This window comes from Ptychodera flava, chromosome 20 (assembly GCF_041260155.1).
Source record: "Ptychodera flava strain L36383 chromosome 20, AS_Pfla_20210202, whole genome shotgun sequence".
NCBI classification, from domain to species: Eukaryota; Metazoa; Hemichordata; class Enteropneusta; family Ptychoderidae; genus Ptychodera; species Ptychodera flava.
The window spans coordinates 13,399,605-13,423,772 of record NC_091947.1 but is presented as its reverse complement, the minus strand read 5'-3'; the positions used below and the strand labels follow the sequence as shown (position 1 = coordinate 13,423,772).

At 39.9% G+C, this 24,168-nt stretch overlaps 1 protein-coding gene across 1 annotated transcript; it reads left to right on the top strand.

Moving 5' to 3' along the window:
* The first annotated feature begins 984 nt into the window (after positions 1 to 984).
* LOC139120083 (H/ACA ribonucleoprotein complex subunit 2-like protein) lies at positions 985 to 8,925 on the top strand. Its single transcript, XM_070684163.1, has 4 exons — positions 985 to 1,204; positions 2,545 to 2,614; positions 6,382 to 6,487; positions 8,536 to 8,925. The coding sequence occupies exons 1-4, from the start codon at positions 1,042 to 1,044 to the stop codon at positions 8,659 to 8,661; spliced, it is 465 nt and encodes a 154-aa protein (XP_070540264.1). The 5' UTR covers positions 985 to 1,041; the 3' UTR covers positions 8,662 to 8,925.
* The last annotated feature ends 15,243 nt before the right edge of the window (positions 8,926 to 24,168 follow it).

Genomic DNA, 24,168 nt, shown 5'->3' with positions numbered 1-24,168 from the left:
TTTTTTTCCAATTGTCCAGTGATTGATCATCGGATGTTGCCATCTTTTCGTCTAATGTCATTTTTACTTTTTCGTCAAAAAAATCGAATTGATCCAACTTTTGTACAGTTGGAAAAATAAAAATATCCTCACTGGTTTACTTCGGACTACATTTGTCAACACAAATAACATATGCAAAGTAAAGCAGTTAAAATAATACTGATATTGACAGAAGTGCAATCCAAACATAATTGCTAACCATGAATAGCCAGTGACCGACTTTCTTAATAGATAACGTGAGTTAAAACTGTAAAACAGGACATCATTAAACCCTCCTACAATCCTATTTTCAGTGTTTAAGCCCAATATGTACATACTATAATATGTAAATGTTATTTTGTGTGTGTATATAATATTTTAGATCATGTGGGCAGAAAAGTTCCAGAAACTAACTCTGATGTAGACGTTTAAAACCCTATTGCTATTGCATTATTTCAGATCAGTTTGCCTTTCGTAAGAAGGAAAATAAATTTGTGCTCTTCGTTAGTAGAATTCTCTACCGTCACACCTTCGTGCACTTCTATAGCTGGTTGAATTCTTTCGCTGGCCGATTTTTGCGTAGGCCATGCGGTGCGAAAATTATGCTCTGGTAGCGAGAATGTGGTAAACCGGCTGTTTTAATACACTGCAATGGTGTCCCTGGTGTGCTTCAGGCTCGTGTTCAGAGCAATGGTGCGAACAAATCAAGACTGATGTCGCAGTTTGACAAACACGCAGGACGCAGGTCGATGTTGTGAAGTCGCAGGTTTAATACACCTTGGTCTAAATGCCGAAGTCGCAGATCGTATGTTTCAAACTCGCAGGACGCAGGTCGCAGTTCTGAAGTCGCAGGTCGCATGCCGCATGTCGTGACCGGATTTCCATAGGATTTCCATAGCGGGGCGCTATTCATCCACCTCATTTTTCAATTGTCCTATAGAGGGCGCTAAGTGATAACCTTTAACCCTCACACACGATCGATTCCCGAGCAAGCAAGCTTTGTGTTGGGAAACTGTCGACAGCATGGGAAAAACACCAAAGAAATCTAAAGAAGTGGAAACGGAGGAAGGAGAAACAGAGGGAACAGAAAGGTCCTATGAAACCTTGGTAGCTTTGATTAATCCAATTGCAAGCCCCCTGGCCAGTAGGAAGCTGACAAAACGGCTGTATAAGACTGTCAAGAAAGGTAGGTAGCGTATCGTCTGTAAAAACAATATGGCTGCCCACACGCTCCAAGCACGTGTTGCGTGCACAGTGCAGTCAACTCAAAGTCAGTGTACTTCGACGTTCCAGGTCGATGACAGTGCCCTGTCGGTAGAATCACGTACATCCCCGATTGAACTGACAGATGTTCAGATAATTGTGGGTAAATCGAACCGCCACTGCTGCAGCAAGGCATAGACAAAAAGAGGGGGCACATCCGCTCCCCCTTTACTTACCCTACATACCTACCGCCGTACCGGGAGGAAAGATTAATAGATATGACATGTATTTTGATATGGCATGGCTTCTCCCTCCATTATGTGATACAGCTGTCCCGATTACGATTTTATCTTTTATGAAGAAATCTGGTTGGAAGATGTTGTCCTGTTTTGTTATTGTTGATATTTTAATTTAATTCCTTGACACGATGACATTTGACGTAAAAGTTCATGTACATGTACTCATGAAGTTGATCCATACAGCTACAATGTACGCTTCATATAAGTGGCAATTATATTTCTGTGCCACACAATACCAGTATATCACCAATATTGAAGAAATTTCGAAAATTCCAAAAAAGACAATGTTAACTTGTTTAGAACAACGGTGAACTTACCCTCCAGGCTCTTGATTCGCTAATAAATTTGTGGGTACAGTTTCCTCAATGAGCAAATATAAATGTCTTATATAAAGGTACACAGAATATTTCTGGGAGTAGTTGTCGCCATGTTTGGAGACTCTCATCATCGGGAATTTGGGTGTCATTTCATCTCCTGATTGGGAGAATCAGATTTATCTAGTGGTGTAGACTTTGCCATGTCGTACATAGCGTGCCTTGATGTACAGTATCAGGTGTGATGCACAGTCGCTATGGACAGGACCAGTATGTTCACTCAACACTCTGAGCACTGTAGCAGTATAACGGGTACATGGAGATGATGATCTGCATGTAAGACCATGTCTTGCTTTGCTATTGGCTGCACACATATAGCCTGCAGCAACACACCATCTGGAACATTTCTTTGTTTCCAAGCTGCAGCAGTAGAAGGACATACCAGGGTAGACATTTCTTAATTAGCATAAAGCATAGCTCCACGTTTGCAGTGTATTCACACTTTATTGTACTCTCACTGAGTCTGCATACAAATCAGTGTGTGCAAGGTTTTACATGACCTCCAATAGTAAAACACCTGCAACTCCAAAACAGCCTTAGTCTTCATCACAGACTGTTTGTAAAAGAGCACTCTTTCGCTAGTACTCTTTCAGTAGAAAACCCTGATTTTCTTTCCATTTCTTATGAAGTACGTTTCTGTGTCATTCCAGCCAGCAAACAGAAAAATGTAAGGAGAGGTGTTAAAGAAGTTCAAAAATTTATAAGAAAAGGTGAAAAGGGGTAAGTATTTACTTACTTCTCGATTATGATTCTGCCAATGTACCCCGTTTCCAAATATTTAATCCCTGATCTTTTTCCCAATTTAAATTCCATGTCAGTCAGTTTTCATGACCTGAAGTATTCACTGTGATATTACAATATACAACTGACCATACATACTTACATAATGTTTTTCAAAGTATGATGAAACAACAGAGTTAGGCAGAATTTTTTCGATTTTTTTTTTGTAAATTATTTACCCACATGTGCAGTATGTTCGCAATTCTTGGCAAAACATCCTGTACATTTATATCCATAGACATGCAAATACATATATGTATGCTACAGGTATAGCATCAAACAAAGTACATATTGTAAATATGTACACATGAATTTCAGATACATGTACGATCATTGAAAAATTTGGAGTGCATAATGTACAGTAGACTAATGCACATATTTCCAATCAGCACTGTAGCGTTGTTACTTTTCCGTTCCAAAGTTCAATTATGATTACAATTATCGTACATATTATTTACTAGTGGATTTTTTCATTTTCTGAATTTGATGAGATTGGCTAGTCATTTGAGATTTTGAACTTGACATCCCAAGTAAGGAACAGAATGTTAGTTCAAAATCCTATGGTAAATAAAAACATGCATACGCAGTATGTACATCTTTATGGATGTTCATGCCGTGCATGGTATATTTAACTCAAATACTCAGCAGAGCAGTAAATCAAGACATGTTACAGTGGACACAAATATTATGTCTTAGAATACTTGTTTTGTAACCTGTTTCTTTGGATAGATGCATGCTGGCAGTGACAGAAAGTGGGAGACTTTCAAGTTCACGTAGTCTAGCCTTTTATGAAGTAATGACCTTAGTTTTCATCTCTGAGATGCAATACATCCCAGTGTTTTTACTCTTTCTTTCTCATGTCACATCAGTCAGGAAAACTCATACGTGGGATATTATACCATGTGAATGAAATGATGCCTTGCTTTGACAAGAATGTACAGGCATGGACTCTCCAATCACTCACTGTTATCTTCAGTGTTAATGTCCCTACCCCCTTTTCCCAAAATGCAGGGCGTGAGCATTACTGAAGCTCTTTAACATAACTCCGTCTGAGCTCCACCTCTGTATTGTGACAGTTTAAAGAGGAAAGTCCAGCGCCGTGGGCGCACAATAGGCAACGTCGTAGTGACGTCGGTTGATGGCAAACACTGGGCGGGATGGTTAAACACTTGCTTAGTCGTTGGCTTATCAGAGAAACATAAACTATCTTTTACACCAGGAACTACCGATTATCACCTCTGCCTGAATATTACGGAAGTGTGTAGGGTTCACACAATTCGAGACTACATTATAACTAGGGTGGAGTAGGCCACAGGTTATCGTAAAGTTGCTTGGATAGTCGTTCCGAGGCGGGCGGCCGCAGGTCGCCGTTCTTTTTTTTCCAAGTAAACGGCGACCTGCGGCCGCCCGCCTCGGAACAACTATCCAAGCAACTTTACGATAACCTGTGGAGTAGGCCTACTGGTCGAGGGGCTGTGGTCTGGTCGACAGCCTGAGACCTTCCTTGACTGTGATTTCTTCGCTACTAAGGTGACTGTATGCCGTACGTTGTGAGTTCGAATCCAATATAAATTTACTGAATTCAAATCACAGTCGTTTTGCGGTTCGATAGACAGCGATGCGATGACCGCTGTGGTATGCAATAGAAATACATGTATAGGAAGTTATGAAACAGAATGGCCGCTCATGTATCGCCGAGTTCGGAGACGAATTTCCATCATACAATTTACTCAATAAACAGCAACGATGTATGGCTTTCAATACATCTCTGAATTTCTGCTAACTTTTTTGCATCTATGTAGATGTGTGCACATTCCGTTGCTATTTCAAATGGGACCCGGTTTTCAACCCCCTGGTTTCAACCCCGGCTTTCATCAACACGGAACGGATACTTTCTCACAACAGCAGCGGGTGATTTGAATGTGAAGGCGCTGTGATTGAAGCCAGTAGTTGAAATGGACAGAGTATTACGAGTTTCGGAAGGAAGATAGAAAACGAAGGTCTTGACTTAGTTCAGGAGAGAATTTCCTCGGGCACTGTATTGAGTTTAAATCTAGCCCTGAACATCTCGTGTTCGGTACAAACGCGCAAACTAGACATATAAAAAATAAGGGGAAAGTCTAGCAAATAGATGATAGTCTCTAAGGACGGTAGTAGATTGTGATCGTAAGCAATCGTAAGTTAGAACCTTCTACTGTTTGTAGCTGTATGGCTTTTTGGTTGGCAGTGATGTAGATAATAGCCGGTCACTGGTACTTCGCACGGCCGGTTACACGCAGCTTGCAACGGGAAAAAAAAACTTGTGAATTTGAAAAACAAATCTTCACCCATTCGTAAGCTTATTTTCCGTGTAATTTTGGCATTTCGAACAAATCAGAGGAAAGGGTGAAGAAATTTTGAGTAAAACTGATTTAAAACGTTACGACCCCCAGTTTAGAGTTTGGTATGCATGACCCGAAGTATAGTGAGCGCAGATTGCATATCCGGTTACCTCGGATAGGTAACCTCGGAAAACATCGACGACCGTTCGTAATATGCAAATGACATGTGACTGAGACGTTGTGGAAAAGTTGCCGTAGTTTCATAGATGAGCCTGCATATGTGCATACTATACATACGCTGCTTGCTGTTCCGATATGTAAGCCAGAATCTTTAACAAAAGGAAACTACTAGTAATCTGTGACAATGGTCAGCCAAATATTTTGAAATACATTGGTAAAGAAAGTAAATGACGCTGATGAGTCCCCCAGGACAGCTGTGCAGGGCCGTGGTCGTCGTCGATGAGTACTCGAGTATGGATGATCATGGATGATCGATCTACAACGATGTAATCGACACTGAAATTTCAATTCCACTCAGCTCAACTGAATTGAATCAACTGATATAAACATGACCAAGCTTGTCACAATGCTAAAGGTACTTCCTCAAAATGTGAGCCAAAAGATTCAGTTTCGATGCCTGAAGAAAAAAAATGAAATTGTGATTGCCTTCAAAACGACGTGTGAAGACTCTCAATGTTCATAACTTTTTACAGGAACACATACAAAACGTTTTTTTTTCAAGACCACCAATCACTCCAAAAAGAAAATGCCGTTTCTTGCGTGTTCATTACATGTGTCGTATCGTTTACGTTGTATGTGGTTGTGTATGCGGTGTGTTTAGGTACGTACATAACGGTGATTTTAGTGATAAGTCAGTACGCTTTGTTTGTTGTGCTCAGCAGGGATCAAGATCGCCTAGGCCGCAATTTGAATTTGAGTAATCATGATTGGCAGCATACATTAACATTTAGAACAGAGGTCAAATGGACATTCTGGACCCACACTTTGTGAAAATATGCGTTCTCTGTATTAAATAACAGTGTTTTTCAACGTTTTTTCGACATAAAGGCAGTCGCTATACATTCACAGGTGTCATGTATGAGATTGGACGGAAATTAACGCCGTTCACCCGTCGAATTTCTGGAAATCTCGGAGCAAATCGAGTGCGTCTTACCCGTAGCGTGGCTTTTTCACATCTGCATAGTCTTACCATAATCCCCCTTTTGTAGGGGACTTTCCTCTTTAAGTGTTCCTGATCAGTTTCATGCCAATGTTCGTTTCATCATATCTGACAGCCTCATTACAATTGTATTCATTCAAGAGCATTATTGCATGTACTTTTCAATGAATAAAATTATCTCCTGCTTTGCTACTCCAACATTTCAGTATTGTGATCCTTGCCGGTGATGTGACACCGATCGATGTATACTGCCACCTACCGTTGATGTGTGAAGAAAGTGACATTCCCTATGCATATGTACCCTCCAAACAGGTAGGTGTTCAGCAATACTGACTTTATTTTCAAGTCCATGTACCATCACAGAAAGTCTGAGTGTAATCAGTACAGGTCTGGCCTCAGCTATCGATCAGCAATAGTGTACTGTAAAAACCCTATCAATTTGAACAGAAAAAAAATTATTACGACGGTGATCTTTTTTCAAGTGCAACCCTCTATCCCATCACCTTGAACTTCTGCATTGAAAAGAATCGGAATATACAGAGGTTCAGTGTGTCTTGGTTGAACAGTCTACCACCCAGGATTTCTCAACAAATTATTGTGTCTTTGGTACAGGTGAGAGCTGAATAAGAACTGTATGGGCACCTTGTTGTTGAGAAGTGTCCAGTGATTGCACTATACAGACTTCAAACTTGAGACGATGAATTCCTTATACTACTACTCAAAATTTCTCCATAGATTGGAAACCAGTGTTTTGACAAGCATGCATGTTTTGAACAGTGTTTGTACTTACGATCAATGAAAGACTTTACATACCATACAGCATCTTCCAAATGTGCTTTTGAAAGTCTGGCCATAGCCTCAACACTGTCATTAGCATACTTCTCAAAACAATAAATATACAACGTATAAAAATCTAATGACAGGCAAGTTATTGATGAAAGCACCAGTATATATTCATTCTGTCCATGTTTCCTGTGTGACATACTGACTACAAAATGAATATCTGCTAAACCAATCTCCTTTCTGAATGTGTTAACCATTCATTACCCCATTTATAATTTTTTTACTAGGGTGTCCCTAATTTTTACAAATTCCCTTTCTTTGTTCAGGCCATGTATATGAAAACATCTCTCAGTTCAGCATAAAAAAACCACTCCCATCACACAGTACAGTCCTCTCAGATATTTTGCAAAATAAAACAGACCAACAGCATGTAACGTAATGGTTATGAGTCTCTCATATGCTCTGTGCACAGCCATAAGATCTCACGGAATTGGTCTTGATTTCTACAAATACAATGTCCATCTCCCATTGTGTGAGGACTCCAAAATTATCAGGTGTTCATTTTCTCTGATGCAACAGTGGTAATGAATTATGATAGATCTGACTTCCAGAGTGGTTCCATTCTCTAACTCATGACAGTTCTGAACTCTTTGGGTCAATTTCCTGCTCTCTCAATTACCGGTAAATGTACCAGTATATGTAAAATTTCCTTGCATTGAGGTAGAATGCGCCTCAGGGACACATATTGACACCCTCAAACTTTGACATTATTCTTATGGCCTACCACTTGTTTGGGCTCATTTTGAAGCTGATGGAGGAAAAAGTATTTCAAATATCAATAAATATTGGCTTATTCTCTAGTAAGTTTCACAATTTGCATAGTGACCCCTGATTTTTATTCTTGATTTGGTAAGAGAATGATTGAAAGCTTCTTGAGAAAAGTTTCAGTAAAAGCTTAAGTCTTTTATTTTTGAACCGTGCACTACCTGAAAATGAACTTTCTTAAAATTAAGGCATGCCAATTTAGCTTAGATAAGGCACTCTGTTTCAATTTATAAAATAAATGTTGGTGTTCTGTGAATGAGTGTCTGTCATCTTCTCAATGCAGTCTACCATTGCTGCAGAAAAACAGTATGGCTTCATATTATAATGCAATTTTGTGAGCAAAAAGGGATATGGGGTTGTATGCTCAGTAACTGGGCTCTGGATAGAATATTTAGAGACAGGCATGTTTAGTCATATCCTGCCTTTAGAAGATAGGTATATCCTTGGTAGCCACACTACTTTCTCTTATTGTTTGCCGTTATGATGTCACCATGAAGGACCAATGAAGTAACTGTTTAGTAATTATCATTCAATTAGCCAGACAAGGCAGCTGACCGCGCTCGCACAAGCTTGTCTGTAATTGGTCCAATTTTGCAAAGTCATGGTAAGACCAATTTGGATTTTAACAACAGGTGCCCAAGGTCTCATAACGAAGTCATGCCTTCTGAAGTGCTTCATTCCCGTTATAATTATCCATTGAGTACACAAAAGAACTTACTAGCTCTTTCTACATTTTTGTTGGATATTTGCAGGACCTAGGAGCTGCTACTGGAGCCAAAAGACCCACTGCCTGTGTACTTGTGAAGGAATCAGAGGAGTATCAAAGCAATTACAATGACTGTCTGAGCGATGTCAAAGCTTTGCCACTTCCCATATGAATTAAAAAACCCATGCTATAACTGCACCCAATCCACAGACTTTTCAATGCAAAGACACATTCTTCAGAAAAAACGTCAGTTCCACCATTGAGGGCGCACTCTATGTGGGCACGCAAGAGGTCTTGCTGCAAACTACTAGACTACATTTTATTCGTCTATAAACTGCAACGGAGCCTCAAGAGCTTCTCTCCGACTCAAACTTCATTTCTTTTTAAAATATATACTTTTTCATAATAAAAAGATCGTTCAGCTCAGATAAAGAAATATTCTTGGAGTCATTTTGTTTTGTAAATCACTTTATTCTTTGGGGCTGGCAATAACATTTTTGGTCAATGTTAAGTTTATGCCAATTTACGTGTATCACATCATTTTCCCATAGTTGCCTCTGTGCTTTCAGAGGTCAGTTCTGATATTACCATTATATACATATTGTTTAAATCTCATTTTAAATATTAAAGAAGTCAAAATTGTGATATTGATGCTGGGAGATGTATGTAATCACCAAGAGGCAAAGGACCCTTTCGGAAGCTGTTATCTGATTGGTTGGCGGAGTCTTACCTTTATCATTGCATTATACACAATAGACTCCCTAAGTTGCTATGAATAGTGACAATCAACCAATATAACCTTCCCAGCCATCTGCACGTCAGCAAACCTCATGGTCTTCCTCCCAGTGCCACCTATCCCGTTTCCGTCTAATTAATTGCACAAGTCAGTTATGAACCAACGATATCATTAGTTTAGGGGTTCGATGTTGCTATTAATCAACGTAATCTTTCATATCAAAACTAAGTTCTCGTCGAGCGTCGAAACTAGGACTGTTGCATCATCGTTTCTCAGCTGACAGTACCAGAGTAACCTTTGTATACGGCCTCCCCGGCGTGTCCTCAAATCTCGACTGATGGACGCTAACTGTAGTGCGCCCTCTGCAGTTTGAAACGAAAGTGTTCCCAATGGTTAGATCCGATTCATGGGCTGTTGCTGGTAACATGTTTAGGTGGAGAGGGCAAAAAGCAGGCACGCTTCATACTGTGTAGATGCAAGAAAATAAATGTGAAGCAAAACGTTGTACAACATACTTAATCATATGTTCAATAATATAACCTTTGATATTCACAACAGGCAATGCAAAGAAATGTTAACTCTCATTTGACGCACTGAACAACGATAGATAACCTGGCGCGAAGAAGAGTGTTCCAATTAGTGTGTGTGAATTTAATAAGAAATAACTCTTCCTAAGCCTACGCGTCTTCAGGGGGGGGGGGGGGGAGAGGAATCGGGGTAACACCTCTCTCTCTCTCTCTCTCTCTCTCTCTCTTCTCTCTCTCTCTCTCTCTCTCTTCTCTCTCTCTCTCTCTCTCTCTCTCTCTCTCTCACGGCATGTTTCATATCATTCCATCGACGACAGTGAAAAATATTAGGTCGATGATCGATTATTTTGGCTTTATGACAAGCAAAGGAAACACTATTTGTAAATCTGCCCTTTTTATCTTGCATAAAATCGTTAAAATTAGTTCCTAGATTGACGCAAACACTGCAGAGAAATTAGAGCGTGCTTTTTTGTAAAATCAAGACTGGATTATTGTAACAATTTTATTTATGGAATTTCAAATTACCAGCTTGAAAAAATCAATCGGTTCGAAATGCAGCTGCACACGTAATCACTTGCGTAAGAGAATTTGAGCATACAACATGTGTTCTATCTAGACTTCATTGTTCCTCCTTACGTTCAAAAAACCTTAGACGCGATTGTCCACATTTAGTCATTGATAGGTTTCACGGCACCCTCTTAGGTCTTCTAACAATCCGTTTGTAACGAGTGATAATATGCGGTTTACTTCTACAAAATACGGTTTTCACGTATTTTCAGTTGCTGCCCCAATGTTGTGGGATGAACTTCCTTTTGAAAATACCGTCCTTGACTACTTAATCATGTCTCTTGAACACCCACCTAAAACTTATATTTGTGATTAATTTAAGTTAAGGTAGAATGCGCCTCAGGGACAGATATTCGGACTCTCAAACTTTTACAATTCTTTTCTGATCTACCACTTGTGGGGGCTCACTTTAAAGCTCTTGGTGTAAGAAAACTTTTCACCTTCGGACGGTCTTAGTTTTTCGTAAATCGAAAATTTTATTTTTCTCCATAGAGTTAACACAGGGATGGCGGCCATTTTGAATTTCAAATATCGGTAAATCTTGGGTAAATTTGTTTCTCCAGTTCCAAAATTTGCACGGTGACCCCCGATTTTTATTCTCGATTTTGAAAGAGAATGGTTGAAAGCTTCTTTGAGGAAACTTTGAGCCAAATGAGCAAAAGTTTAAGTCTTTCACTTTCGAGGCGCATACTACCTTAATTTGCAGCCCCTACCCCCAAAAAAGTATTAATATGTCTTTAGTCCGTATAGGCGGTGATGGGTTCCGCGTGTCCTTTTTGGCATATTGCAACAAATTGCCACTCTTTCCTGTAAAATAAAGCAAAAATAGTGATCACTAGAATAAATGGAAACGAGGTGTTCTCATATGATGTACATAAAAATGTGCATGATGCAATGAATGCACACACACACATGTCTTGTAATTGATATTCAATTAATACCCCAAACCAATCACTGTTCCGCTTGAAGTCTGTTGTCCGGTGCAGATTTATATATCGGGGCCCCACATGGTCTGTCAGAACCAACAGGTGCCAATAAGTCTGGAAACTGTAACACAATTGTTTGATTTCCTCTACCTGAGAATACTGCAAAAGTAATGTATTTACACTTCTTGCGTAAATTCCAAAATATTCTGCGCTGGACGAGAGGGTCACTGTGATCTACATCACCCATGCTTGTACTGTACTGCTTATAAACAATTAACGTTTCTGTGAACACAACATTGTGGATTGAGCAGTTTTTTATATCTTTATGCTAACCACTATGAATGTAATGTATGTGCACAAAATACACACCTGAAAAGTTTTTTCTCGGTAAACTTTATTTTTGTGCAAATGGGACTTTTGTTCTATATTGGTCCATTATGATCTTCCAATCAGGAGCATTTTGTTTCAAATCCCCCTTTCAGTCCCACGGTATTTCCAAATGCCCTGTTTCCCAAGAGGTGTTTTGAGCGCATTTTAACCTCAGTTCAGTTGTACCGATAAGTAAGCGGTCTGTCTGTCGATACCTATGACTAACTTGAGGCACGACGCGCAGTAGTACAATTATTCTGACTTGTCGCCGTTTTCAATAATTCTGTGCAGTCTTGGTGTTTTAAGCGGCACCTGATAAGTATATGAACTCAGGCTCTGCCGTCGAAGTAGGCTTTCATTGTAATTATGTCACGAAGTTTTAAATAACGACGGTATACCGTGAACTGAGAAATTACCACACAGTTCTCTGTTCGCGCGTTAACTAGTCACGACAACTGTGCGCAGTTTATTTTTCGCGCCAGTGGCTTGTGAGTTCTATTCATATTGTTATATACTACACAACGCCCCGAGACGCCCCGCTTCATTCAAATTTCAGTGTGCCCTCGTCGGAAATGTAAAACAAGTCCAAAATCTCAGCTCACCGACTAACGGGAAAGTGACGCTAACAACGATTTAAAAAAGCCGCTGAATCTCAAATATTCAGATAAAATGTAAGATTCATCAAATTTTGTCCCAGTCTGGAAAATGAAGGGAAAGGATGCCGTGTGAGTGAAAAATATGGAGCTAGGAGTAAGAAGGCTCGGCTTTCATTTTTTCGGCAAAATCAAATGTCACGAGAAAGCAAATCGTGATGAAACCCCATCGCTCAGATTTAGTTTACACCCTCCTGAACTGGTTCAAACGATATTAATAGTGGTCACGATTAGAATGTAGGTTTTTTTTCCACACCGAATCCTCTGACAACATCAGATGCCAGTGTTTGTAATATGCCTGCATTGCAGATAGTTTAGTCAATAAGTCTTTCTTTCACCAGCAGGATATTCGTCCCCATCTATAGGGTACAGTCACTTAAGTTACACGATAAAGAAGCTGTATCAGCGGCGCTTTCCTTTGACATTCAACGCGAACCTCTGTCAACCCTGGTCTATGAAACCCTCATCGTATCGACTTATCGCCGTATTTTCTTATCGTAGCTGGCAATACGGGCACAGTTGCGTGGGAAATGTTGTACAGATAACCAGAAAGAGAAGGAACATGTTACAAATTATTCAACGCACGGTACTACCAGGAACTTCCTTCTGATATTTTAGGTTATTATTTTTCTGTTTAAAAATTCGCACGAGTAAGTTCCTCTTTCTTTGAATTTATATTTGGTCTTTTGTTTATTGTACAATGCTTTGTCGCGTGTAAACAAAATAAACGTGAACAAACGGCGGCGTCTTTTCAAGAACTGACAAAATCTAAATATACCTCCCCCGACCGGCGTGCTTGTTCCCCCAGAATTCCGGATATCCCCCTAGAGAGCCACAATACAGTTGTTATGAAACGGATAATTAGGAGTTTGATCCGGAATGTTGCGGATGAAAGGATCGGTGAGTGTTGTACGAGATAATTTTGATCTGCATGGAAAAAAATACAAGCAGGCGTCACGTGATAACTTCAAAAGCAAGTCGTCACCGAATAGCCGGTCATTAGTCACTCTATTAGTGTATTTTCATCTCATGATGTGGTCTGTATAATGACTGCGAAAACACTAGTTAACGTGTAGACACCTAATTATATCACAGGTTTCTATTAATCATCGCTTATTATTCGCGCATTATTGTAGCCGGTAACAAATAACCAGCTATTTATTAAACAATTATTTAATTAAATTTTAATCACAGTAGCGCAATGGGATAAAAATATGAGACAGCTGGGGGTCGTATTTACAGAGTTATTATAATTGCGATCGGATATGATCTTACCTGCCTACACGGCGTTAATGTCCCGGGTTATTCGTTTGTGTTCATTTCTGTTCAACCACTCTAAGAGAAGACTTTTTCAGAACATTTTCATCGCAATTCTAATTTATCCTCGAATTTCGAAACCTTTGATGTTATCCTTTTTTGCAAGGGAGACAGTCAATTTCAAGTGCACTAACGATGCCTCGCGTTATCATGTGGGTATCGATGAAAACAAGGTCACGTGACTATGCAGGCGTCTTCAGAAGGTTTCGTCAAACGACTGAATCAACGCCCATTCGCAAAGCAAACTCAATTATCTCACCATTTGTCGATTTATTCTTGCAAGCTGCATTCATAAACGCCATTCTGTCAACAATCTGCCCATCCCAGGACGTTTAAACACAGTTACTATTTTATTGAACGACACGGAAAAGGCGGACTTCGAACGTCAGACGACTTATGCGTTATACGCATCAAGAGCGACAAGGTTATACGCTTATACTCGTACCTTGAAGTATTGTTAAAGGCATGGAGACACTGTCTCCATGTAAAGATGAGTTGCCGGTAAATCTAACAGTATTATTGCGGCAGACTTCCTCTTCCACAAACTATCAAGGACTCTATATGCTTTCTACTTTATTAACTAAATATGTATAATGATCCTTTAAAGGCGTTAAGCCATTTGTAGATTAAACAAGGACCAGGGGTTACGAGGTCCTTGTGTATATAACATGAGTGCCTCAGCATCTATGTATATTCAGTTTTATTTTTTATGTTTAAGTTACGCCCTCGTACCAGCCGTCATTACGAATGATACTTGCTGGATTTTATCAATACTACTATTATAGGAATCCCAAATTTCGCCGGGCTTTACACCTTTAGAAATGTACATGGGAGAGCACTTCCAAAGCCTCGTTACGAAATGACTTCGTTGGGATTGACTTCAGCACGGTCAGAACTGCTATGCTTGTTTTATCGATTATAGACCACGTGACTTTGTGCCTTTCAAAGATGTGTGTTTTTTTGAGGGGGTCACAACTGGTTCTGATCAATGATGGCGATTTGATGCTATTGAAAATTTGATGCAATGAGGTAGCAAAACACATATAAGCTAGTTGATGCGACAAGGACGCGATGCGGATGCGGACGCGAAGCGAACTAAGTGGCATGCCATACAAATAAGCCAAGGTTGCGAAATAATTCGGATGTAGATGCGATGAGCTTCCGACGCGAAATGTGCGAGAAGTTATGCGATGCCGGTGGTATACATAGATAGATAGATAGATAAATAGATAGATAGATAGATAGATAGATAGATAGATAGATAGATAGATAGATAAATAGATAGATAGATAGATAGATACATACATACATACATACATACATACATACATACATACATACATACATACATACATACATACATACATACATACATACATACATACATACATACATACATACATACATACATACATACATACATACATGTATAGTTACGTAAATGTGTACACCATTTCTAATTTGCAAGATAAATATTCAACTAATTATAATAACAGTAAACTAACTCCGTATCAGTTCCTGTTCTTTGGTATAAGTGAACGAGGATTTTAAAAACGCTAAAACAAATTTAAATGACATAAATGCCCATAAACACAGACAGAAAATTTACAGGTGATTGCAAACGTCGTTTAATGTGTGTATCGACAAGAAATTCATTTTCCGACTCTGCTGTTCTTTGTCGTCGATTATGATGTCATCGATCTTTGTCATTGTTTATGTTATCATTCGCGTTGCTCCGGTTACGTCAAGAGTGGAGCTGTTTGGTTGTCACCACCTCAGACGCCTTGAAGGTTTTTGATCTCTGCAATCAAAGGTCATTTGTTGTTCGAAACAAGAGATCCTGCTTGGTTCAAAAGATCGCAACTGTCGTGCTAGTTAATTTGAATACAGTCTCCAACACGATGGTTATAAAGTCGTCAAAACGTCGCAACCATTAAAAGTTGCGTGTACATGTTGTACAGTCACTTTAACTTCGGATCGAAAATATGAAGCAGGAAGCGACAATTATGAGTGATTGCGTCAGTTGCTGTCCTCATAAGGCGTCGAGAAGTCGCCATTGTTTAAATACTCTTGAAAAGTGGTTATGCTATGGCTATTTCCATACAACAGTTTCAGTAATAGCCCAGCACTGATTTGTTCGCCGCGGGAAACTAAAAGATGTCCTGCGCCAACATCGCAAAAGAGGGATGATGCAGACATTAAGCGCACTTATCCTGTGTGTCTTTTGATTCATCTTGATCTGTTCTTAGTCAGTAGAATCATAAAGCACACATTGCTGTTGCTCTGTACCACGGCTTTAGTTGGGCCCAGTATTGTCCAGTCTCGCCAAAATGCAAACCGTTCTCACCTCTGTGAAATCAGGCCAGTGTCCGCGGACAGCATTGACTCTTTTGCACTTTGTCAACCCGTGAAAGCTGCTGCAGAGTGTTCGTGAGAATAGCATCGCCCGCCGGGCAGTTTTCGGATATCGTCTTGTGAATGTGTGCCCCTCTATTCAGTGTCTATGCCTATACTGGCGTTTTCTCAAATTACCATAAGTGAATGTGACAGTCGACATTTTCATTTCTGACTTGCCGTTTATCCTTTTCAATGCGGAGTCACATCGATCTTGTAAAATATGACGAGAGAGAGCACAGTTAATTCAGAACGGCTGAAATTTATTCATTGGAAACAAGAACTGCGTTGACTGATCACTGTAATTGAAGCAGCCTGTGTTAATTGAGTGACTGGCTTATCAATACGCAGTTTTGATATTTGCATTGTCATTTAATATGCACCACAATATGGTAATTGGCATGCACGTATCTCTCTTTGTGACCCCTATTTTCCTCGTTGGCAGGAGTACCAAACAAACGCGTCAATCAACCACTGGGAAGAAAGTTCGGCAACACGACCGTACCCTCCGAACGACGTGTCCTCCCTCCCCCTCCACGATCCGAAATGCTATACCGGTGACGCGCTGAACAGATTGCGGACGCGGCCCTGCATGCCAGCGACAAAGATTCCTGCTTTTTTTGCAGAAACTTTAAATATTGACAAGGAAATTAAAGTATTCGTCGGCGGTGAATGTATACTGATACATGCCGGATTGATTTGCTTCGAGCGGACGCCTGACAACCGGTTTTTTTTTTTTCATTGGGCGTGTATTGACATTTGTGGAAAGTAATGTTTGATGCTGTGAATAGAGCCCTTCGTCATCACAGTCTTGATTGATAAATTTTAATAACAGCAGAAAGCCGTCACCTACCCTTCGAAAGACAGTGTCATTTCGGTGCCTATTTTAATATCCTATGTTTCATTATCCATCGCAGGGGCGCAGAACAAAAGAGCGAGAACACAAAAGGCGACTGTGTGAGTGAAAGAAAACTAAAAAGCGCATTCAATTAATCAAACCGTGGAAAATTATGATAATCGTGAAATCACGAAACAGACGTCCTACCGTGACGAGAAACAATGCTCGGTCCTGTTTTTGATTATTTTAGTACACATTGTTCAGTGAATTTATCACACACGAAATGTAACACCACAAGAAATAATTTTAAACGGTGTTTTCATCAGCGTTGTGTTAATTTGTGGTTGATTTGTCGACAGATAATTGCATTTCTTGATCACAGAATTCGAAACTGTTCAGAATGAGATGACAAAGAAGAGAGTCTCGCTCATTTCCATAGTGATGAAACTCATATCATCTTGAACGAGATAACACCGGTGGTACGAACTCGAGTGTCATGAAATTTGAAATTTACAGTGCGTAGTCTTTTCAAGAAGTAGAAATCTTTGAAAGGAATGGATATAATCATAGCATTCACAGTTACTGTAACTCTGGTTAAAATCAGAATTACATGACTCCTCAAAAACAAAATAATATCCCGCTACCCTGTTCCCGGCTCGCTACCTACGCTAGGTACTCACAAGAACTGACGGCCACCTCACTAATCACCAAAATTTCAAAAAAAGGAACATTTTATGAAAGAGAAAACATTTCATTGATTAAATTGGAAGCGGTGGTCCAATTTGTTCTTTCGAAGAAGGCTTTTACTTTGCGTCCTGGGCTCTTTTTTCAACTCTGCGCCTACAAAAGAGCGCCACCACACGGCCAATCACAGACAGGATTACGGGAGCGCCGTTGGATAATGTCGCTTCGTCGGCTTCGTATCTCTCCTTCTCATCTCTTCGCAACAAACCGTGGAGCAGCGGGTATTCCCTTGGATACTCATTTTGTGGAGTTGTTCGTTAAACGGCAATGCCGCAGGTGATAAACATGTTTGTTGGTTTCATTATTTTCAGATAAATGACAAAATGATTTAAAAATTATCCTTACACAACAGGAGACGCATGCTGGGCAGCCGGCATAATTGCAGATTCCGTTTAAGAGGAAGGTAACCACACATTAAGTGTGTTATTATTTTCTATTTATTCCCTTTTATGCATAAAACTTTTCTTCGAATAGTTTTAAGTGCGCGCTTATCTGTCCTTACATCTGTGTGATAGCGGTTTTCTTGAGCAAATTGAAGTATACTCTTCTACATTTAAAAGTTTTCCGCTATTCAATTTTTACATTTTCATTTTAATGGCTTCCATCCTTAACGCCGATTAACTTTACACTCAGTGCAGTTTCACGCAAGGCGATTTCCGTGCCCTGTTCCTACTTCACGAAATAGGACTTGAATCATCGGTTGTTATAGGTTTCCATCACACGGAGTGCTTGTCACCTCACCCAGATAACTAGGCTGGGATACAATATACACGTTGCTTCCGATAGTTCCTGAGCAACTGACAAGCTTCTTAGGCAGTGCTCTGTTATGAGAGCAATAATAATATTGCGAAAAGCGGCACTGAACTACGAATAACCTTCAACATTTGGCTTTTGAGTAATGACAAACACCTTAAAGAGCCCGCGTCCGTTTTGTTTACATCCAAAAGGCGTCAGGCCGCACAAACATCACAGCCTAGCGTCCTCCACTTCAAGGACTGTAAATTACGTTTCCACGTTACGGAAATCCCCCCTCGGCGATACAGTTTTGGGATTACCGTCATAGGACACCGTACACGTACACGACCTATAGTAATTTCTTGTAGATATGCAATAAATTATTTTGGAATATCGACCAACAAGGATGGCTAACACTAGCGGATGAAGTGAACAGGAACTACAAATTTCAAAGGGTAATTCTCATGTTTATACTCGACAAATTGTAGGGAGACTACCATACCTAGAGACATCAACTGTACTTATGAACCCCTTTGATAAATTTCATATTGATTTATACAACCATGCAGTGACAATATTATTCGCGCAAGTTACCGGTTGCGACAACGGAAAAATAGTCACCGTGTTTGAAAACTTCTGCGAGTATTTCTAGTCATGTTTCTGCCCTGAAAATCGGTAGGGTCGTCAAATATGGTGTCGCCTGGCACAGTACCATCGATGCCTTGGTATGTACTTGCTTTGTCAATGAATTGACTCTGTCACAGCCTCTGATCTCTGCGACACCATCGTTGCGCCGCCGTCGTTGTAACCATCATTATATCATGCAATAAAATGCTATCGTCCTCACAACTGCCCGAACCACGACTAGAATCAAAATCAGTCGAACAGAAAAAGGGGCACTTTATGATAAAGGCCACAGTCCCTCACACTAGCTGAGTATACGGAGGCATTGTGTTGCAACATTGATGCCAGGCAACAGGGCTTTTAATTTTTACGCTGACACCATCGTACATCAGTTCAGAGCTCATTGTGGAAAAATTATGATTAAACTCTGTAAACTTCAACATAACAGAATTATATCTTTAACCGTCGTTCTCTGTTTATATAGATTACAGTTCATGTTCAACTGTAGTTAATATTACGCTTCTCAGTTGGACTTGTCATTAGCCACGCCTCAAGAACATGGCTGTAGCTTTTATACTAATATTTATAATCTTTCTCCCCATAGGATGAATACTAGCCGTGCCAATGTAATGCATTGTTATCTGAATATGCAATGTTACTGTTGAGTTAATTAATTCAAGTTTAGACTAGATTTCATTTATCAACGATAACACCTGAGATTACACACATCAAGGCTGTGATGTACGACTGAAGATTAGGCACGCTGAGTTCTTTTATCTTCTGGGAGCGCAAGGAGTACAAAGATAAACTGTGTGTTAAAAAACAATAAAAATACTGGAAAATGCATCAAATTTTACTGCCGATGGAGTTTTAAACTGGTTTTTAAACTTGTCGTCGAATTTGAGCTAATATGAGTTTCACCGATTGTTATAGGTAGGTAGGTTATGGAAAAAGAAATATACAAACACTGTTCTTTAAGAAGAGATAATTTTCAATTAACACCTTTAAATCTAATTATATATTATTTTGATTTGATAAAATAATTCGAAATTAGCAGAAAGTGAGGATTTTAAAAAGTGAGCTATTCCACACAATTGAACAATTTGTCAATTACGAAATTACGTTTGCGTTGTGATAGTTCATAATTCTTACAACTTGTGACATTATTTTATTACGTCATTAATAAGTGTAAAGTTATGCAAATTAAGATATCATGTCGCTACTATTGTTCGTGTACTTGTAGGTGATGAGCGTGCGCCTGTTGTCCATTTTGTTGCGCCGGTTGATTGTTTCAGCGGCAGATCAAACTTTATGCGAAGTCAGCACACTGTGTATCGTGTCAAAGACAACGCTGTGCATGCATCGCAGAGACATCTACCGTTCATTACTATGGAGAACCACGTGCATAGTGACTTTACAACAGATGTTGTCGGTTAGCCCGTGTGTTTTTTTTCATCATGGACATGTGAAAAACACTCACTCCGTGACCAGCGACAGTTAATGAAGGACATCGGGAATTTACAACATCTTCGAGATTCTTTTGATAAAATTGCAAGAAATTATGTTGCCTAGCAGCAACATCACATTACAATAATATGACTTTTTGATGCCCACGAGATCTTGGTACACTCACATCATGACATCACGTGATATCTCAACTTAAACGAGGGCTCGGTGCATTGTTTAATATATTTCACAGCATGCCTGTGTACTTACTCTTGTTCAACTCATGAATGGTAATTTTAAAAGACACATTTATTTTGATATTACCACATATCCATGGTGTACAACGTCTCCCCTTGCAGATATACTGTATCGAGACATCACTACAGCTATCTTCATCAGCAGCATCGGCATCAACGTCGTGGCTATAAAATTCAGGATCGTCGTCTACGTCAAACTTCAATGACCCTGTTGAGTTGATCTATTTGATTTTTATTATCGACACCATTCACACCACCACCACCACCTTTTCCATCACCACCAATACCGCCACCACCGTCTTCATCATCATCATCATCATCATCATCACCATCATCACCATCATCATCATCATCATCATCATCATCATCATCATCATTATCATCATCATCATCATCATCACCACCACCACAACCACCATCACCATTACAATTATCTCATCACATCATCATCTTCATCAGCATCTTCAATAAAACAAATTACCATGAGATATATACATTTACATTTTACTGCTATCGTTGATAACCGCCTCACTACGAACACATTTTCTTTCCTGACATGCAAGATAGACTCCTAATAAACAAATATATCTTATAGCTACTGTAAACACGTAATGGGTATATGCCTTGGGGTTCGATTTACAAATCAAAGGGTAAAGTTGAATCGCTGTCGACGAAAACATCAATGACATCACGAAAATCCTACGAATTTCATAAAACAATTCATGCATTCTCTGAATGCTGAATACTGTGAAGTTAGACTTGCTCATCCTTATTAATTTTGTACCATCCTGTCTTAAAATATGACGTCTAACTGTTATGCTTGCTCGTACATGTATGTTCTTCATAAGACCTTCGATACTGAAGGGGCTCTCCTAAAAATAAGCGGAAACGGACTTTTCAATTTGCGTGAATGGGATGAACGCAGTTCTTTTACGTATGACGGTTCATATGATGTCATGAGATGGATTTCCGTGAATCGGTCACAATGATCGATCTATCGTTGCGACAGATAAATTATGTTATGTACTACAGGAGGCCATTAGGCCAAAACTCCTTTTTATCACAGAAACATTTTGATATACAATATAACTAATCGATCACTCGCTCTAAAGGTTGACGTTCTGACTATTGTACCCATGGCCATGGGCAGCAGTCGTACTGTCAGTGTATATCATGATACGTGATATTGGAATTTATGAGGTACATAGTAGACTGGCCGATCCTGTCATCAATTCTTCTGTCTCTCTACACGTGTCTGTCTGTCTGTCTGTTTGTGCCCCTTTCTCCGTCTTTCTCTGTCACTCTCTCTGTCTCTTTCTGCCACTCACTCCCCCATTCCTCCCTCTCTCCTCAAACAGCCACAACACTTACTCACGCAAACCAAGATTACAATATCTAAGATGTAGGACACACAGTACATATAAACTGACGACTGACCAAATACGGTTATCCACTCATTTGACAAATCGACCAGACCAGACCTTTCACAATACGATAGCGTTGCTTCAACTTGTTTTATGCGAGCATGGACGCTGGGCAGCGCCACGATCAAGCGCTGTACATCAATATCAAAGCAAAAACGAACGCATCGTGACCCAAAGTTCAGAATAAATCAAAGCTCTGCATGCAGGAGATTTTCACATTGAGATTTTTATGAGGAACACTACTGCAGAGTTTCGTTCAACTCGCGATTGACTTCAACTAGACAATCCGAGGCACGGATTGTGTACATTTCGATAGTCAGTAATCACATGGCTCGACACCCTTCATGGTCTAGATTTCCCTTTGATAGGTTTTAACGTATGGTAACTCATGACAAGACTGCGGACAGCGTAAGAGGTCTGGGACGAGGACCGCGGTGTCGACGATAACATCACGGCGTTCTCGTAAAAATCTCAATGTGAGATTCTCTGACGGGTGACAACACTGACGATTAAGGAAGTTAGACTTGACGTCGAAAATAAGGCACCGGAGAAAGGAAGCAATGGCATAAACGACACAGCAGGAGCAAGCTGCGATGGATTTCTGAAGATTTCCAATATTCCGTTTGCGTTCATAAAATTTGCACATGGGAATTCTACGTAAAGTCATTCATGCCATAAGATTTCAATAATCTTCAACGCAAATGAAGGAAAACAATAAAGTGGCATACTGTACACAAGCATTGAATTGTCCGATGTATGCTTATTTGGATTTGAAACCAGCTTCTCGTGAACTCGTGCCCTGTGTTGCATGCATCCGATAATTAAAAGCAATAGGTGTACGAGAATCCCACATATATATCGGTGTCATTTCGACCATGCGAAACACGCAAAATGAGAAACTACATTCCGACGAATACCTGCTATATTACAAAAAACAGGATATGTCACACTGAGTATACTGGCTGGCTCACATGGGGTAGAGAGAAGATCTGCCACGAATGCCTTAATGGTATGTTCAGTAGCTGACCCGAGCTGACGGGTTAGTCTTGCGACATCCGCACGCACGTGTACCCCTCCGTCTGTACTTTCTTACTGTTCGGTCTCACAATACCTGGAAGTCACCGGATCACTACGCTTTTCAAAAGAACCAAAACATTCCACCGTGAACAGAGCTGATTTACATAGATAGCAGGAAAACAGCAAACAAAAGAACAGCATGGTGCCCCTGATTGATGCAAATACGCTCAGAGTGACTGCAAGCTGCTTGAGCTATTATTTGTTTATCAGAATTAACAACGCAGGCGGTATCCATAATACCTAGACTAGCTAAAAACCGCAAGTTACCGTAACTTTGATTCGAATTTAAAGGGCAGATTATTTCAGGGATAGCGTCGTCAAGAAAGACACAGTGCTACATTTTCAACCTGCGCATTCGAGACCGTCCTGGCTACACTTTTGAGGTGCCGTGTGCAAATTTCTGCGTCATTTCATCTCGCCTTAAAGTTTTCATACTTGTTCATACATGTACAGCTGTTGAACTATGTCGCCTTTTCACAAGGTAAACTTACCTGTACGTCACCTGGTAGAATTCTTGAAGCTAATAATCTCCAGGGATTATTGCTCTTTGATAAGAGGATGTTGTATTTTGTGCCGTGACATTGTTGATTCCTGCTAATGCTTGGCATAAAATATTGAAGACTTACACCGGATCAGATTATTTTTCAGTTTCGTACCAAATTTTCTATTCCGTATACTCACTCGCTTCCATCTTTACCCATCCGTGAAAGTGACTCTGAAACATTTGAATTATAAATTTTGGTGGATCTGCCGCTAAGAGTAAGGGAAAAAAAATCGTACGCGAGTACAAATTACGCTTATATACTTTAATAAATTCACTCCCCCCCCCCCCCCCGACTTTCGAGGTAAACATGTGATCATTTCGTCATTTACGGCCTTGTGTGGTACCGTATGGTCCCGGGCGTACGGTATTGAAAAAAACGTATCATTCTCCATTGTGTCAATATATTTGGTGCAAATTCGTTTCTGGCACTTTAAATCCCCAAGCAATAACATTAATTATAACCCGATATAAGGCAAAGACGGCCATTCAGTGGAACTACGA

Bases quoted from the DNA above. Each gene is read 5' to 3' on its own strand.
- LOC139120083 (XM_070684163.1), top strand. From the start codon at position 1,042: ATGGGAAAAACACCAAAGAAATCTAAAGAAGTGGAAACGGAGGAAGGA. The intron at 1,205-2,544 runs GTAGGTAGCGTA...GTGTCATTCCAG, and splicing joins GTATAAGACTGTCAAGAAAG to CCAGCAAACAGAAAAATGTA. The intron at 2,615-6,381 runs GTAAGTATTTAC...CCAACATTTCAG, and splicing joins ATAAGAAAAGGTGAAAAGGG to TATTGTGATCCTTGCCGGTG.